Here is a 17997-nt window from a genome sequence, read left to right on the forward strand (position 1 = left end):
CAGCTGACCTGAACAATGGGGAACTCTTGCTCTCCAGACTGATATCTGGGAAACCAGTATGGGACTGATCCAGACCCTAGGAACATGGGTTTCAGTGAGGAACCCTCAGAAATCTATGGGACCTCCTGTAGTAGTTCAGTACTTATCCCTAGCATAGGTGTGGACTTTGGGAGCCCATTCCACATAGAGGATTCTCCCTGAGCCAAGACACCCAGGGGTGGGGTGCCTAGGCCCTATCCCAAAGGATACAATAGACTCTGATGTATCACCATCCAGGGGGAGCAGAAAGGATATGTGATAGGTAGGGTTTTAGTTGAGGGGTGTGGTAGGAGAGGACAGGAGGGAGAGGGAACTGGGATTGTCATATAAAACAATTTTGTTTCTAATTCAAATAAAAAATCTGCAATAAAAGAGAAAAGAAATAATAGGAAAGTTTTACCATATAAAAATTAGGTATTATTTGGCTACCAGTGAAATAGAAAGTGCTCAGGAACCTCTAAGGATGGAACTCAAGACACAGCTGTAGGTCACAATGTCAGGGAAAAATGAATAACCCAAGGACACAGAGGCTACTTGCACTTTAGACATACGGGTTTGTCGATCTGTAGTTTCCTCTCTGTGGGCCAATTACAAGTACACTCCATGGCATCTGATCTTGCCCGGATCTGGGATGTGGCAGTGTGGGGATCAGAGCTGAGTGGTGGTGACCCCAGCTGTGGCATAGCCCATCTATGCTCTGCTCATATATTTTGCTCAGAGTTTTACCTCCAGCTTCTTTACATTTAACCTGCCATCTGTCAATGATGCCATGATGTGGCTCTTTCCTGTGGCTGGACAATACAAGGGTATTGTTCAAGAGTCAGGCCAGGTCCTCACAGTCCACTCACCTGGCCCCTCTTGGATCAAGACAGTTTGAAAGGTAGTGGTGGCTGTGGAGTAGGGCACAGGCTTTGTTTACACCTCTCAATTGGCTGCTTTCTTGGTATTGCTGGAAGGTTAAATCTTGGCATCGATGTCAATTCTACTCACAGTTTTCTGGGGGAAATAGAACCCTGATGTCACGTCCCCAAGGCTGTGACAGCATGTCTTGACCCTCTTTGTATTAATCACAAATAAGCATCTAGTCTGCGTAGGTCAAGTGTAGTCCTCTCCCCTTAACCCCTTTGAGAATCTATAGGGATAAATGGGACAAGCAGGGCCACTGCTATATTCTGTTATGAAGACACATTTGCACACCATATTGTAGAAATGCATCTGGTATATACATGTTACTGGTGGCCTAGCATGCCTACATTGTTGATAATTATAAAGAAATACTTACCAAAGCTCTGAAAGTATTTTTTGATGTAGAAATATTGATGAAGATCCAACATTGAGTCTAATCACTACTACAATGCTCAAGGCCAGAGAAGCATCAGAGGTATACTACGAAGACTGCCTTATGGTGAGTACTATTTCACTAGGCAGGTGCTATCAGCTTCACACCATCACTTGCCTCCCCCCACCGCTGAAGGCAGTGCTCAATTTCAGCTAAGTTACTTTCCCCATCTATCATAGCTTCATTTCTCTTGCTGTGATAAAAAAAAAATGTCCTGACAAAAAGCAGGGGAGAAAGGGCTTATTTCAGTTCCCAATTCCAGGTCAAAGTCCATCATAAAAAGGAGTCACTGTGTCAAGAACATGAAAGATCAGTCACATCACACCCACAGTCAAGAGCAGAGAGAGATAAACGCAAACACGCTTATTCCGTAGCTCATTTTCTCCATTCTTACACAGCCCAGGCCCTAAACCTAGAGAATAGTGCCATTCAAGGTGGACTAGGTCTTCCCACACCCATTAATGTGATCAAGACAACCCTCACCCCAGACACATCCACAGACCAACTTGTTCTAGACACTTCCTCATTGAGACTCCATTCCTAGTTGTTATTAGACTGTGTTAACCTGAAAATGAAAAGCAACCACCAAACCATCCAAGCTCCTGGGCTCCAAATGAATTCAGGGACTCCTAGTAGGTGTGACTTAGGGCCTACCTGATGCAGCTCTGCCCTGTATGTAAATGAGAACTGTTTCCTTGACTTAGATGGACTGGGGCTACCCTGATTTTCTAGACTCTGCAGAATAAGCCAGAGGAGGCACTCAAAGTGGCTTCTGAGGGGGAGGTGGGGGCAAGAAGGAGCCCAGGGACCAGTTACAAACAGGCAACAGTTGCTTTCTGGAACACAGAGGCCGAAGGGTCCCCTCTGTGAAGCTGCTCTGTCAGGGAGATGGGTCTTGGTTGTGTCTTGTAGCCAAGGGTAAGACACATTTTCCTTCTGCTTTGACAAAGACTTGAGGCACATGTGTTTTCAGATTTGTCTGTTGCTTTTCCAGGCAAGCTTATCTAAATGGGGAGCTCAGCAGCTGGGAGAGGTACGCCTTTTGGCTTCTCATCTTTGGGTTTAGGGATGGTGATGAAAATGCCCAGCACCAAGTTTGGGTGGTGTAACACTACTTCACAGCCCTTAGGAATATGAAGCAGTGCTGTTGTGATTACATGACTATGACAGGCCGAGCTACTTCTGAAACACACAAGGAAAAAGAAGTACGACTTTCTCACTGGGTAAGCCACCCAGTGAGATACCTGGCACAAGCTCAGGACTGACATATACAAAAGCACCTTTCAGTGAGGTGTGTGTCCCCGGCTCCCTGGGCAGGTATGTAGGCTAGACTTTATGGTTATATGAAGAAGGCACAACACCACCCAGAGTCCACTGGAAAATGGTGAAAGTAGCTTCCAGAATATCATCTGCTTACCAATTTTATTTCTTGTTTCATTTATACTTTCTCCCAGAGCCTTTGCTTCAGAAAATCTGGAGGAAAAAGGAAATAAAGACAAGTTTTAGTTTTTGCTAGTCATCCTATATTATGTGTGAAAGAATAAGAGATTTCAAGAATGTGATGAAGCCAAAAGAAAACTGAAATAAGCTTAATATGGTAGGCCTATAAGGAAGATGAAATTTGTACGATTACATCTACTGTGAAATATTAATCTACTTCACACAAAGTTTCCAGTGAGAGCAATAGTTGGGTGGTTAAGAGTACTGCCTGCGCTCCCAGAGGACCTGAGTTCAGTTTCCAGCACCCACACAGCGGCCAGAGCCATCTGTAACTCCAGTTCTAGGGGATCCAACACCATCTTCTGGCTTCCAGGGGCTCTGCATGCATTGCGTACACATGCTGCAATACTACATGCCAGCAAAACACCCATACATACAAAACAATAATTTAAAAAGCGTTCATACATTTGCTAATGAATAAATTCAATGATGCTTTATGGTGCAAGGGTACAGAATGAAGCATGGAGGTAAAGCTTCTCTACCGTGATCTATCAGCCATGTGCCAGCCTCATAGTCAAAGAAAACATTCCTAAATAACATTGACTTCTTGACATTCAATATTATAGCAGAAGTCAGCCACTGATGACCAGTCATGAAACAAATCAGGGATACTTCCTGGTTCTATGAATAAAGTTTTATTGGGATGCATTCACCCATTCATCATCACTTTATCTAGAGAGACTTGTAAGTTACCACAGCTGAGTGGAAAGGATGTGACCGGGACTGTGTGGCTTGTGGAGCAAAAACATTTTACCATTTGACCCTTTACAGAAAATGTTTGCTGTCTCTTGTTGCAGATGACTATTAAACCAGATTTTGAAAATACAATTTAAGAGAAAAAAATACAATAACCCCTCAAACAGAAATAAGTATATCCTGATATGCAGATCTGTCTAGTCTTTTCTCCAGCTCATTTTACAGGGTGAGGTCATAATGTATGCATAAGTCAATATACACATATATAATGATATAAATAATATATAATATTTTATACCCTGGCATTTTTTTCACTTAGCATTGTATGTTCTTCCCTATGTCTTTAGAAACTCTTATATATGGTGGGTAAATGCTAGCCCATGAGATGATTGTGCTGGCACTCATGTGCCCTTTACATCTCCTAACAGATCTTTATGTAGCATCCATAATTAACCCAAGTTTGCACTGAAGAAATAGTGCAAGTTATAACCTATGGGAGGAATGGGTAGCTCTTGAGGAGACAAAGGCCATAATACATGGCTTGTGAGGAGGGTGAGGGGGCTAGCCATGTTGTGTCACTATCATGAAGCAGAGAGAGGAATGTAATACTTGGCTGCCTTGCTTTTTATCTTTAGTTCAGCCCAGGACCCCAGCCCTTGGGATGGAGCCACACACAGCTGGAGGGGTTCTTCAGTCCTCAGTTAAACCTTTCTGGAAACACCCTCAGCAGACACACTTGGAGGTGTGTCTCCTAAGGGATTCCAAGTTCAGCCACAATGACAACAAAGATGATCTCTACATCTTTATAAATTATTAGTTGATCTCTGGTCCCTTCTGCCATGAAATTGAAGGGGTGTGAAAACCCTATCAAGAAAACAAAACAAATAAACAAACAAAAAACAATAAACCCTGCACAATATATGGACATAGTACATATTCTATCTTGATAACAATGACGACACTGTTTGAGTTTGTCTAGGAAGGGGTCTATCTATGTGTAATGAGTAGTAAGAACACCTTCCTGTATAAGTTGAGAGTGACCTGGATTTTGAGGATACACAGAATTTTAGAAAACTCTTCATTCTAGAAGTTTCCAAACACATATTAACAAAGAGCATGTTAGGCTAAGTCCTCCCATCTCACTGATCTGGTTTTCTACTGTCCATCTTAATTCAGCGATCTCTTCTCTCCCTGTCTTCTTCCAGCCTCCCCAAATCTATAGAGTTCAGAGAAGCTCAGCGATCTTATTGTGAGGAGAAGCAAGGGCGTGGTGGTAAAGTGGTGACAGTTCCATCACTGCTGTTTTCTGTGTCTGTGCGTATGGCCTGGGACTTCAGACAGGGAGTTTCAAGGAAGAGAACTGCATTTTCCTACAAGGCTGGGTGGCTAAGGACTCCACCCCTGGCTCCTGAATGAAGGCTCCTCGTGGTCATTTATGTCTTCTCAGTGAGGGATTGTCACCTTGCAGGGACCAGTGACGAGGCACCTGGTAAAACTCAGGGACATCCATGGGATGTGTGGACACAAGCTCCATGTGCTGTGTGTATGAATCGTCACCACCACAGTGCAGGACAGGAGCTGGGGTCATGCCCTGGAAGCAGCAACCACAGACAACAGAGGCCAAGGGTCAGCCTTCACATAAGCCAGTGTAATGGAAGAGGTCCCTGATGATGGGTGTTAGGGGCTTCAGTGCTGCTGCCAACTTTCTCCATCGTCAGAAGGAATGAGAAGATGTAGGTAACTGAAGCAGAGTCCGATGTGACTTCTGAGAAATTCTGGAGATAATACTACCTTGTCCTTGGTATGTGATATCTAAAGATAGGATTCAGTCAGGGTGAAGCAGCTAAGGAGCCCACTGCTGCTTACCCCACACACAATTCTCTAGGGAACTCAGGCAGCGATCGCTCTGACTTAGTTAGGGCCAGAAATGGTTTACTCTGGAGCCAAGAGTGATCATGGCTTGTAAACATGGTTTTATGGACTTTTGTTTTAATGGACAAAGAAAGCTATAAATTAAGGCATGCAAAAAAATACCTTGGTGGGACATCAGAAAGGTGGGTTATGCTTGGGTAGAGGACTTGTAGCCATCAGATGTTATTTGATGACAGTCTTAGCACTCCCAGTGATGGAGAGTAGTTTTGTTTTACGTTAATGCTTTCCAAAGGTCTTTATCTGTTTATTAGGAGGGTAGATCTCACTCAGAGGTGTGTAAGGAATGGCTCTTGTTAGGCTAAAGGTTGCTCTCACTTGCGGTATTCCAACCTTTCCGCATCATTGAAGTTTTAATCAGTCAATTTCCCTGTGTAGATAATTTCTTTTCAGGAATTCTCATGCACAGTGGGCGGGTAGAGGCCACAAGTCTATGTCAAGTGTCTTCCTCACTCACTCCCCACCTTATTTTAGAGACAGGGTCTCTTACTGAACCTGGAGCTCCCAGATTTGGTTCATCTGGCTGCCTGGTGAGCTCCAAGGGTCTGCACAGCTCTGTCTCCTCTATGCTGGGGTTGCAGCCTGAGCTACATGTAACCAGTCTTTCTTATGTTAGTGCTGGGGACCTGACCCCAGTCCCCAGGTTGTATGGCCATTTTATTGTAAAGCAAACCTAGCCTGCCCTCCCTGTGCTTTTCTTTTACTTCCTAACCCATATCTGGGTATCTCCTGCTGACAGTCGGTCACTTCCCACTACAGCTCTGCACTTCTTGGAGGCTACAGCAAATCTTAAGCAGTTTCCTTGGCTTCTAAGAGTCCTCCAAGGCAATTTCAAATAGACATTCTCAAACAAAATAGTTTTCTGAGCAGTGTGTGTGTGTGTGTGTGTGTGTGTGTGTGTGTGTGTGTGTGTGTGTGTGTATGTGTCCAATATAGAGCTGATGGTGCTGAGAAGATTCTAATCTAGTCTTTATTCTCAGCGTTTCTAATTCTAGTTCAGCAGACAAAGTGTAAATATAAAAATCAAATGGAAAAATAATAAAGGTTAAACTTGAAGTCTAATGGGAACCGGGGAGCTCCTATTTGTCACGGTAGCATTTCCAGATGGTGCCGGTGATTTCCCCAGCTCACTTCTCCCGCTGCTGCTGTACACTGCTGCTCCATTCCATGCTGGAAGGATCCGACTAAGTGAAGAGTGCTTTTCTTGGTTTAGCTCATGTTATTAACACCTTGATTTCCAATTGCAGTTCGTCTCCCTGTTCATTTCCTCTTTTGTTACTTAATGGGGACTCTGTGTCTGAAGGGTTCAGTTTGTAAGACGTTAGACACAAAAGAAAAGCTTCGCTGTGCTTTGCATGGGCCCTGGTATTTACAGAACACAGGGTCGGCAGCCTCTCTCCCTATTATTATATATTAGGAAGGTGATTCATGCCTAGAAAATGGAGTGATTAGGAATCACAATTACCTTCCACTGGAAAAGCCTCTACTGAAGGGCCGGTTCATACACTGTAGGCCAACCAAGGGCAAATGTTCTTCTAATGTGACATCCGACTTCTCTCATCACATACGGGCAGCTGAACCTCCCCAGACCCAGGGGCAGCACCCAAGCATGCTAGAAAGTCCATGCTAGAAATGTACAGGTGAACAGAGAACGGAAAGCCTCCTGTTAGGTGGCATGGGGCACATGGGTTACCCATGTGCCCTCCTGAAATACCACACAAGGTCTTATACCCCCAGGAGGTGGAGAGACTCATAGAGGATTTTGGGCTACCAATAATTCTGCCATTAGGGATGATTGGGCAGCTTTTGTTGGAAAGATTTATCGTAACATGTGGGCTAGAGGAGATTGGTCTGGTGTCAAACAATTCTAGTCTCACCATCAACCAGATGTGAGACAAGAGGAGTAAGATGGGAGACCAGCCTGGTGGGTCCTTGATGCTGAATAAGATGGGAGACCAGGCCAGGGGCTCCTACTGCTGAGGGTTATTGGAAGGGTGAGAGTTCCCAAAGGGTGAGGAAACCGAATGCCAGCTCGAACCCCAGACCTCTAGTCTCTCAGAATTCCTAAGACCAACACTTAAGGGTGTGGGTCCTCCCTGCCACTAGGGAACACAGGAGCCAATATTTGGAAGGGATCAGTACTACCTGAACAGTGTTTCTATGTCAGAGCCTTGGGAGTCACCTCTCTGAGTGACTGGGCATTTGTTTTTGTGTCTTCTGGTGGAACACTTTTTTTTTTTTTTTTATAAAAAGATATTTTCTCTCAGTCTTCTGCTATAGGCACCTGCATGTATGGTGACTAGGCCTTCTCAGTTGACTAGCTGTGTATATGCCAGGTATGGGTCTAGAATCACTCAGCAGACACACCTCTGTGCATGTCTGTGAGGGTTCCATGAGGAGGGAAGACCCTCTCTCTAAGCCAGCACCATATCCAACAGGTGGCCTGTGTTTGAAGATGTCCTGGGAAATGACAGCATGTGTGGCTACCACTGACTTTCACCGACTGATGCTCCAGCTTCTTCTGCCTCCCAACATGGACACACTACCAATGACTCTGTGGGATCTCCAGGCTGTGGGCTTGGACTGGGGCTGCTGAGTTACCTGGCTTTGTTAACTGAATCCTCAGACTCTTCAGTGTGCAGATGGCCACTGTTAGACTCCCCAGATTGTATCCTGTAAGCCAATCTAATAATTCTCCTTTGTGATATGTATTCATTTATTCTCTGTGTTCCTCCAGAGACCCCCACTTGACATGGCCAGGAATGTACTAACTGAATAATCTCTGTAAAATGAATAAGAGTGTAGGTCCAGAGAGAAAGTGAGGCTCCAGGTGGTACCCCATTGCCTCTTGGCATGAAGCACTTCCGTAATGACTTCAATTATATCAACATTAACAGATACAGAATTTCCTTTTTAGAATGGGCTGGTCTCCTGCCTTTTTGTTGGATTTATTGTTGGGCAGACGTCTTCAGAGAGTTTCCTGTGAGTCTTGTTCTTGTTAATTCCTTTGCATAATGGCCAAGAGGAGGATGGGAGCATTGGTAGTACTGCCCATTGTGGGTGAACAAGATGTGCTTCCAGTAAAATCATGATGGCTGCTTAGGTTGCCAGAACTCTACTGTCTGTATGGATAAGCCTTTGAGAGACCCACACATGCTCCCCTGGCAGGCCATGACCTACTTTCCTATCAGAAACAGGTCCAGACTTACAAGCCTACACCAGCCAGGAGCCATGATGATTTTACAAAAGGGAAAAATGAAGTACATCTGCTGTGTTAGTGGCTTTTAAACTTGGGTATACAAAGTATCATGTGTGTGTGTGTGTGTGTGTGTGTGTGTGTGTGTGTGTGTGTGTGTGTGTGTGTGTGCCCGTGTGCAGGTGTGGACTGAAGCCATCTTCAGGTATCATTTCTTTAGCTCCACCCACCTTGTTTTCTGGAGTAAGATCTCTCGATGCCTGGAACTTGCCTAGTAAGCTGGGTTAGTGCTCCTGAGTCTCGGGAACCCACCAGCTTCTACCTCCCCAGCTCTGGGATTATAAACACAGCCCACTGCAACACTGTACTCAGCTTTTATTACTACTATTATTATTTTAATTATTGTGGGGGTCTGGGGTTGAACTCAAATCCCCAGGCTTACATGGAAAGCACTTTACCAAAAGAACCACCTTCTCAGCTCCTATTAATTTTTTATGGGACTCCTCCTTCAAAGGCCCTGGGGGTCAAGGCTGCTGAATACTATAGGCCAGTGGTTTCCAAATCAGGTTGTTAGTGCTATCCAGATGCTCAGGCCCCACCTAGTTACATGAGTGTCTGGGGAGTTGGACCCAGGCTTGGTTGTATTTGGTATCACCTTGGATCATTTCACTAGGAAGTCATGACTGTGAGCATGGACAAAGAAGCCTCCAGGCTTGGTGGAGATCTTTCTTGGAGAAGGAAGCAGCTGTCATCTAGTTGCCAATGTTGTTTCCAGACACCCAAGGAAGGTAGCCTGTTCCAACATACCCCATTGGCTTTATCAGGAATGCCTGGCATGCAGGGGAGCAGAAGCATCAGAGGGTTTGAAGTACCTTTGGTCTCAGATGCTAACATTAAAGCCAGCATGTGCCTGCCCATGCTTCTAGGCAGAGAGTCTTCAGTTCTTCCCAGAGTTACTCAATTCCTCCCTAGCCTGGCTTTGGTCATTGACTCTGATTGCTTTTTAGCTCCCCCCCCACTTCTATTCTTTATGTGTGGTACATGTGCAAGTGTGTGTTGGATGTGAGTCTTTGTGTGTATGTGGGGGCAGAGGAGGACACCAGGTGTCCCAGGCTATCAATCTCCAAGTTATTCCCTGAAACAGTGTGTCTCCCTGAACAGAGCTGTGCTGGCAGCCAGCAAGCCCCAGGAATCTTCCTTTCTACCCCACAGCACTGGAGTGAGAAGTGCTTGAGTGGCCAAGTCCAGAGTTTGACATGGGTGCTGGGATCTGAAATCAGGCCCTCATGCTTAAGTAGCCATCACTCTTAACCAGTGAGCCCTCTATCTAACCCCCCTTCTGTTTGTGGGGTACACTCAGGTGGATCTTTGTGTATGGACGGCTCTGGTTTTAGGTTAGTCCATTTGTAGGTTTTTGGAATTGTGTTCCTTCCTAGTCTTGTGCCTTTAAGATCTATCTTGTTGCTATGCAAGCATCTAATCCATCATCCCTTCCCCACACCACACTACATCCCAATCCATGGAATTTCTGTTATATTACTGCTAAACCCAGATCTTGAAGTCCCCCAAGCCCAACCAACAAAGAGTCTGAATCCCTTATGCAAAAGCAAAGAGTCTTTATTCAAGTTCGAGCTTTGGCCCTCCATGTATCCAAGGCACTGGCACAATCAGAGAGCCTCCAGCTCAGTTGAGGGGGGCGAGGTTTATCATAGCACAGGTTGGGGTGAGAGATATCTAAGGTTCAGGACCCCTGATTGGCTGACAATTATCTAGGGGTGTCTGGGTGAAATGGATGGATGTGTGCTGGGTTAAGGGACATCTGGTGATCTTGTCTACAATGGTTGGAACATAAGGTATTTTCCCCTTAATGATGATTGGTCCCTTCATTGGTGGTAACTGGGTAGTCCCAGCTTGTGCTCTTTCCTGGAGCCAGGTGTTGCCTTAGGGTAAACTGAAACTCAGGCCTACTTTTTACTTGGTTTCTATTGAGCCTGTCATGGCAGCAGTGTAGCTAGGCAACAGATGTGTACCAAGCTGCCCTGGGCTCTATATTACCTGTCAGCTGCTCAGCACTGGAACCTAGAGTATGTTCAACTATCCCCAGCTACAAGCAATGCAGCCATGACAAGTTCCCCTAAATGTCCCCATAGGGTGGGGTATTAACCCCAAATGGAATTGACAGGTCACCAGGTGCACACACTTCTCTGGACTGAGCCGGACTGCTCTCCAGAGCGATGGGCCTGAGTTGTGTTACTGGACTCCTGAGGAGCACTGGGATCTGCCCATGCCTTGGGGAAGCAGCTGTCAGTCTGGGGTTGTCCCTTGGCCCTTCCTGTCAAGTCTCTCATCCCTCCCTGTAGCAGCTATGTTAAGCCTTCATCTCTAATCTCTCTCCTCAGGCCTTTCATCTACTCTTGATTCTACCAAATAATGGAAGACCTAAGAGTGTAATTTGGTCAATACATTAAAAATTGTGTGTGTGTGTGTGTGTGTGTGTGTGTGTGTGTGTGTGTGTGTGTGTGTGTACACTAGAGGCCAATTCTATTACATTGTGGTTTTCTTTTATTTTTGAGATGCTGAACATGAAACTCATTTATCTTACTAGACTGGCTGACTGGCTGGCTATCAAGCCCCAGAGAACCTCCTCTGTCTGTCTGTCTGTCTGTCTGTCTGTCTGTCTCTCTCTCTCTCTCTCTCTCTCTCTCTCTCTCTCTCTCTCTCTCTCTCTCTCTCTGCCTTCCCAGGGCTGGGAATTACAGGTGCACGGTGCTGGTGACTGGAATTCAGGACCCCATGCTCACACAGCAAGCACTTTATCCACTGAGCCAGCTTGCCAGCTTGACTCATTTTCTCCTGAAGATTATAAGGACATTTGTAACAGTCCTAAGCTGGTGAGAATACATACAAAGTGAGCTTTGTCCATAGAGCTAATGCTGTCAGTAGCTGACAGACCCCTGACCTACAAGACGCTTACCCCACTAGCACTGGGATGGTGAATCTCACATGTGAAAAGAGAATTGTAACAGGGTACACACAGGGACATGTGAAACTGTAGACATTAACCTTTCTTGCAGACATTAGCCTAACAGGTTAGAAGGCCAGAGTAGGAAGTCTGGGACTGGCCTACCTAAGCCTGGGGTGTGGGGGTGGGCAGCTACTCTCTGACTGGATCTTACCTCTGCTTCAGAATCTGCTTATTGTCATCGATGGTGACACTGTCAGCATGGTCCCTCTTGAAAATTTCAAAAGCCTCCTGGCATCCCAGTGACATCTCCTCTCTCATTCCTATTTGGAAACACAGGGGAATGGCTTTAGTCACATCAACAGGATGCCATTAATTTCATTGCCACTTTATTCAGGCCATAAAGCTGGCCTTGGCTCCCAGCGGCCTATAGCCCAGAGGCTGTGGCCAGACAGGTGGTAGGAGGCTGTGAGAAGACATGACTCACGGGGTGGGGGTGGAGCTTGGAATGCCTGGTCAGAGGAAATGAGAACCAGGCCTCCAAGCCCCAGATAGCCAGCACATCTGCAAATCCACTTCCTGCCATCTCTTGGTGGCACAGCTCTTCCTGTTTTCTCCATATGCCCCATTTTGGGTCATTAAATTTCTCTCTGAATCTCCAGGCATTTAGTAACACAAATTAAGAGTCCAGATTGAGAGCTACAGAATCTAGAAGGTTCTGCTCTTAGTTCTAGCTCCTAGTTAACAATCCAGCCTTACTTCCTGTGGCTGGTGAAGAGGGTCTTGGTCATTAGCTAGAGGTTAGTTACATGTTCCGCCCCAAAGCCCATGGTGGGAGGTCCTAGTTTGCGTCCAGCTTTAACACCCTATTGTGCCATGGCCACTTGCAGGCCAACCCTCATAGCTTGGCTCTGCTCTCAGCAGAGATTCTGGAGCCTAGTTTCAGAAAGGAGGCCCTTTAAGGATACAGGTGGCTTCTTGCACCAGCTTCCACCCTGAGCAGCCTCCAAGGCAATGGTCAATGCAGGTGTGTATTTGGGTCCCTCAGGGATACCTCAGTTACATTGGTTTTGGATACATCTACAGGCTTTTGTCTTTTGAGACAGGATCTGGTGTAGCTCAGGGTGACCTTGCTTTTGCTACATTGCCAAGTAAGGCCATGCACTCCCAACCCGGGCCTCTACCGCCCGAGTCCTGGGTTACAGGTGTGTGTCACACTTGGCTTATGCTAGGAAAGGAACCCAGGGTTAGTGCATGCTAGGCTGTGGGCGCCCTACCTTTATCAGCACCTGTGCACTGGCAGTCTCAGGATGCTGAGGAGCTGGATATGTGGGTATGAATGACCTGGGAGACGACTTCTAAAGACAGTTTACTGAAATGGTAGTGCTAACTTGTATAGCTTGGGGGGAGGGGAGAGGCCAAGGGAGGAAGAGCTACAGCTCAGGGTTGTGTGTGGGGGGGTGGCAGCAGGGGATGGGGAGGGTACACCGGAGCTCTTCAGTCAGATTAGCAGACTGCTGGTCATATGATTTCTAAGAAGCTAATTCCCCGGGAAGAGGGGCGAGGGGGACGGACATGACACAGAAGCCTGACTGACTTGACTTTATCATGACATGGCCTTAGCCTCTGTGGAGTAGCATAGGCCCAGACCTGACTTGGGTAGGGAGTGCCCACACCTGCCATCCTTTCTGAGAGATGTCCAGCATGTGGGCAGCATCCTACTGTTCCTCATCTGGCTGAGGAACCATACTAGGTCAGCACTCTTTAATTAAAAAAAAAATGTCATTCTCCTTCACACTCCCCTCTCCCAGAGGCTCTTTTTCTTCTATTTATCCAACCCCTCTGCTGATTTTTGAAGAGTCGGAGCTAACTGTCATTTCTACCTGGAGCTTCCCCTGAGCCCACAGAGACCAGAGCCTCCCTGCACCAGGCTCCTTAGTCTCACACCCTTGACAGTCCAGCAGACACCATCTCTGCGCATGGCACTCCTTTTCACTGAAACACAAACCCCTCCAGGGCCACAGATCATATCTTTCTCGGACTCCTCATGTTTGGTTCACAGTCTGCATTCAGAAGACTCTGTGTGTGTTGAGTTCAGAGGGCCAGGACTAAAGAGGGTGGGATGAGCCTGTTGTTATGGTTATAGGAACACAGCCCAGGGCTGGTGAGGTTCATGGTGAAGCCTGGTCTTTGAGAAGCACATTCCTAAGGGCCTCCTGCAGCACCCCTCCTTCCTGGAAAGAAGTTCACTATCTCCTATCCTCAGCTTGAGGAACTTGGACCAGCCCATCTGACACCAATTTTATGATTGCGGTGATAAAAATAGCAGCAGGAGGAATGTCTGGATGGTGATGTGCATGGCACCCCACCCTCTTTAGTCATGGCTCATTTCTGTCTCCATCTGTCCCCCACACTCCTGGATCTGGTGGGAACTGGTTGGTGTGAGACTCATCAGTGCTCAGGAGATATTCACATGGGGCGCATCTCCCCAGTGGCGCCTGACCTCTCCTCTGTCTCCAGGCTATGCTCAACTGTAACACTATGCTTCATGCAGTAGAGTTTAGCTCCACAGACAACACACCGGAGCTTTCTGTGGGAGCCTCAGGCTGCCTTCCCCTGAGGCTTCTACTCCTCAGGCTGTAGCAGGGCTGGAGTGAAAAAGGAGCTTCAGGGCCTGGTCCTTTCTGCTCCAGCTCCTGCCTTCTTTTTTATGAATGTCCATGGCATTCTTGAGGCAGCAAGTCTGGGGAGAACTTGTAATCATCTGGACAGCCTCTGGGTTCCTGGAGAGGAGTTGTGGGAGCAGGAATGATATGGAGGGCACATCCTTAAAGAATCTAGATGATTCTTCTAAGAAACTTGGAGCCACTGGTCAAACATGGCAAATATGAATCATTGTTTTTTGAAGACTGGATAATTCAAAAGACATGGACATGCTTGGGCTCACCACCTGGAAGATGGCACCAGTGTGCCCATCATCCTGGAGAGTTCATTCTGGAATCTGGGTGGCTTGACTGTGGTAACCATGGCTGGGTGGACACAGGTGTTTAACAGCTGGAACTGGGCAACTAGCTTTTCAAGGACAGTGGGGTAGCCGACATCAACATCTTATCTAAAGGGGAAGCCAGGCCTGGATTTTGCAGAGACTTCCAGGAAGGCCATTGTATGCAGCATGCCAGCAAATGTTCTTGCAGATGCCTGAAGGGTGGACACTACAAGAAGTGTGTGTGTGTGTGTGTGTGTGTGTGTGTGTGTGTGTGTGTGTGTGAGAGAGAGAGAGAGAGAGAGAGAGAGAGAGAGAGAGAGAGAGACAGACAGACAGACAGACAGACAGAGAGCCTCATTTCCATCTCAGCCTTCCTCCTGCAGCCCCCATACTATATCTACCTCTTTTCAGATTATACAGATAGACTCAACCAGGAGTCATCCAGCAAATTAAAGAACAACTTTACTCTCAGGAAGAGTCCTCTCTGCTTTGCTTTTCCTCTTTGGGCTTAGGGAATCTTTCTTCTGTGGGCAGCTCTTGCCTTAAACACACATCCTATGCATGAGAAAGAGCAAGACTGTCTGAGAGCTCACCCTGCTGAGGGGACAGGCATCCATTTCTTTCCTCGAGAGGTGTTTATTTATCTTTGGCACGGTGCTAGGCATGCAACAGAGATGTGTAATTGGACAGGTAGATTGAGGCTTTGATGGTGATGTTTCAAATGCTCAGAGTCTAGCCAGGGAGAAAGAGAAGAGGACTGATAATTGCTTTGCAGCTTGCTAGACTAGAGAGCGAGAAGCAGGGAAAAGTAACTGCTGTGAGAGTGGGGAAAGCTGTTGGGAGGTGGAAGTGCTCTCCAGGATGGTGCAGCATCTGTCTGGGAAGAGGTTCCAGATCCCAGGGGAAGGGAAGACAAAGGGTGTCCCACACCTGCACTGTAATCCTAATATCTGGAAAGAGAGATTAGGAGTTCAAGGTTATCTTCAGATATATAAGGAGTTCAAGACCAGCCTGGGCTATATGCTGTGCTGGAGATCAACATATATGGATGATTTTGAATTCATGATCCTGCCTCAGCCTTCTAAGGGCTGAGATTACAGCTGTCCCCCCACCCCACACACACCCAACCCGTGGCTTTTGTTTTGGTAGGGCACACTGTGACACCACAGGCTATCTGATGCATGTGTCCCTGGTCTTCACTCTACCACCATGCTGCTAGGGTAGGTTCACATCTTATAGGATATGAAGTTGAAATTCAACATGCTTCTCCCTACTACAAATCACCATGTCTTATAGCTCACTTTTAGCTATGAACCCCAAGACCAAGAAGCTTTTACACAAATACAGCTTGGAAGCACCATGATTTCAGGAACAGCAAAGAGAAACCCTACAGTTGGTTGACAGCTAACAGGATCTGCAACACACAGAATTACCCTGGTATCCATCCCAGGGTTTTATACTCAGTTCCTCAGTACACTGAGCTCTGGCCTGCATGGTTTCTAGATCTTTGTTCACGTAAGGGGATTATAGGTCATAGGTCCCAACACCAAATAGCAGAAAATGTGGATGGCTATGAGAAGCCTCCTGGCTTGGTGAGCCACAGCACCACTTAAACCAGACAGGAGTGTCTCCCAACACAACTCTGCATTTTCAGGTGGTTAGCTGGAAAAGATTTTCAAATTCCGAAGACAGAACATTGCTCCACTTTTCATAGTGATTAAGAGTGCTTAACTGGAAACAGCAGCCACTAAGGGATGCTTAACAGTGGTCTTGGGGGTTTGAAGGCATCTGATTTTTGAGGACATTCAGTTATTACACACTGGTCCCCTACCCTCTTTTTATTTAAACATTTATTTATTTTAAGTGTTTGTTTGCATGTATGCCTGTGTAACACATGCATGGCTGGTGCCCACAGAGGCCAAGAAGAGGGTGTTGGATCCCCTGGAAATGGAGTTATAGATGGTTGTGAGCCACCATGTGGGTGATGGGAACTGAACCCAGTCCTCTGGAAGAGCAACCAGTGCTCTGAACCGTTGAGCCATCTCTCAGCCCTCTTGCCTCCTTCTTAATGTTCTCCTTTTTTGTCATCCTAAAATTGATTATTTTGCTACATAGTATTGCTCAGAGCATCTGGAAGCTCTCCCAATGCTCACATAGGGTCCCACGGAAACTGGGTGGAAAGAACACACCAGGGCTGTGGGGAACCTCTGCTTCTGTCTTGGGCTTGCTGTCTGATTTCCTCTAGTCTGGGGCATGTGGACCTCAGCTTATTTTCCTGGCTGTTCTCACAGGACAGACTACTGCTTAAGCTATTGCTTCAACATTGACCAAAGTAAAAGGATGAAGGCTTATGTTACCCATGCTGAAAAGCGATTTTGTTCATAGAGAGCCAAAAATATATTTTCTTTGGGAGACATGTCTTCATACAGGGCTCCGGTTCTCTCTGACTGAAGAGAGGGAAGAGAAGACCAGTAGGAAGTGTTGAAAGGTAGAGGACAGAAGGAGGTGGCTTCCAGAGGGAGAGAGGGTTTGGAGTGTTTGGTTCAGTGCTAGGAAACTTTAAAATGGTCAGTAACAGAATGGCTACAATAAACTATGACAGTACAAGGTAAGTAGGTCACAGGCGAGCATGGAATATACCTTTGTATGATATCAAACACAAGGTTTTAAGTATTTATTTGTGTTTTATGCAGATGTGTATATACCTGAGCAGTTCCCAAAGAGGTCAGAAGAGGGCGCTAAATCCTCTAAAAGTAGAGTTATAGGCACTTGTGAGCTGCATGTGAGTGCTGGGACTCAAATCCAAGTCCTCTGGGAGAGCAGCCAATGTTCTTAACAGCTGAGCCATCTCTCCAGCCCCTGATGCAAGGTGTTCCACAGACAAGGAAACTTCTAAATACTTGTTGAATTGCATGAAATAAATATGACTATCTTGCTGTGAAAAATTAGAAAATTCCATCCCTGTGTTTGCCTAACTTAGAAGAATGGACCTGGGAATGGAAAGGAGGAGGCTTAGATAAGCATTGAAGCAGGGCTATGGGAGGGGAGGAAACAATCTGTCAAGGTGAGACACGAGACAAGAAATTCAGGGGCCTTACGAAGACCCAATGGATGGCTGGTTACTCATCAGTCTCAAGAATCTCACCTTGAGGAAATGATGCCCCAGCCAAAGACTCCGGGAGGTGGGGAAGGACAAGTCAACAATTTATTTCGGAATGGAGAGCAAAGGAGCCCCTGATGCTGCCCTGGACAAATGCCCTGGAGAGTGGAAGGGCTGAGATTTCAAAGAGACAGGGACTAGAGCTGAGAAGAAGGCTCATGTGTGTCTCTACACGTGAAAAAGTGCTTGT

General features: G+C 46.4%; 1 protein-coding gene across 1 annotated transcript in view; it reads right to left on the reverse strand.

Moving 5' to 3' along the window:
- Kif6 (kinesin family member 6) overlaps positions 1–17997 on the reverse strand; it is a 287668-nt gene that overhangs the window by 64316 nt on the left and 205355 nt on the right. Inside the window, exons 14-15 of the mRNA XM_035451464.1 lie at positions 11876–11984; positions 2796–2851 (exon numbers count right to left, since the gene is read on the reverse strand). Coding sequence (XP_035307355.1) covers positions 2796–2851; positions 11876–11984 — 165 coding nt within the window. The remainder of the gene's footprint in view (positions 1–2795; positions 2852–11875; positions 11985–17997) is intronic.

The sequence above is a fragment of the Cricetulus griseus genome (genome assembly GCF_003668045.3).
Source record: "Cricetulus griseus strain 17A/GY chromosome 1 unlocalized genomic scaffold, alternate assembly CriGri-PICRH-1.0 chr1_0, whole genome shotgun sequence".
In the NCBI taxonomy this organism is placed as follows: domain Eukaryota; kingdom Metazoa; phylum Chordata; class Mammalia; order Rodentia; family Cricetidae; genus Cricetulus; species Cricetulus griseus.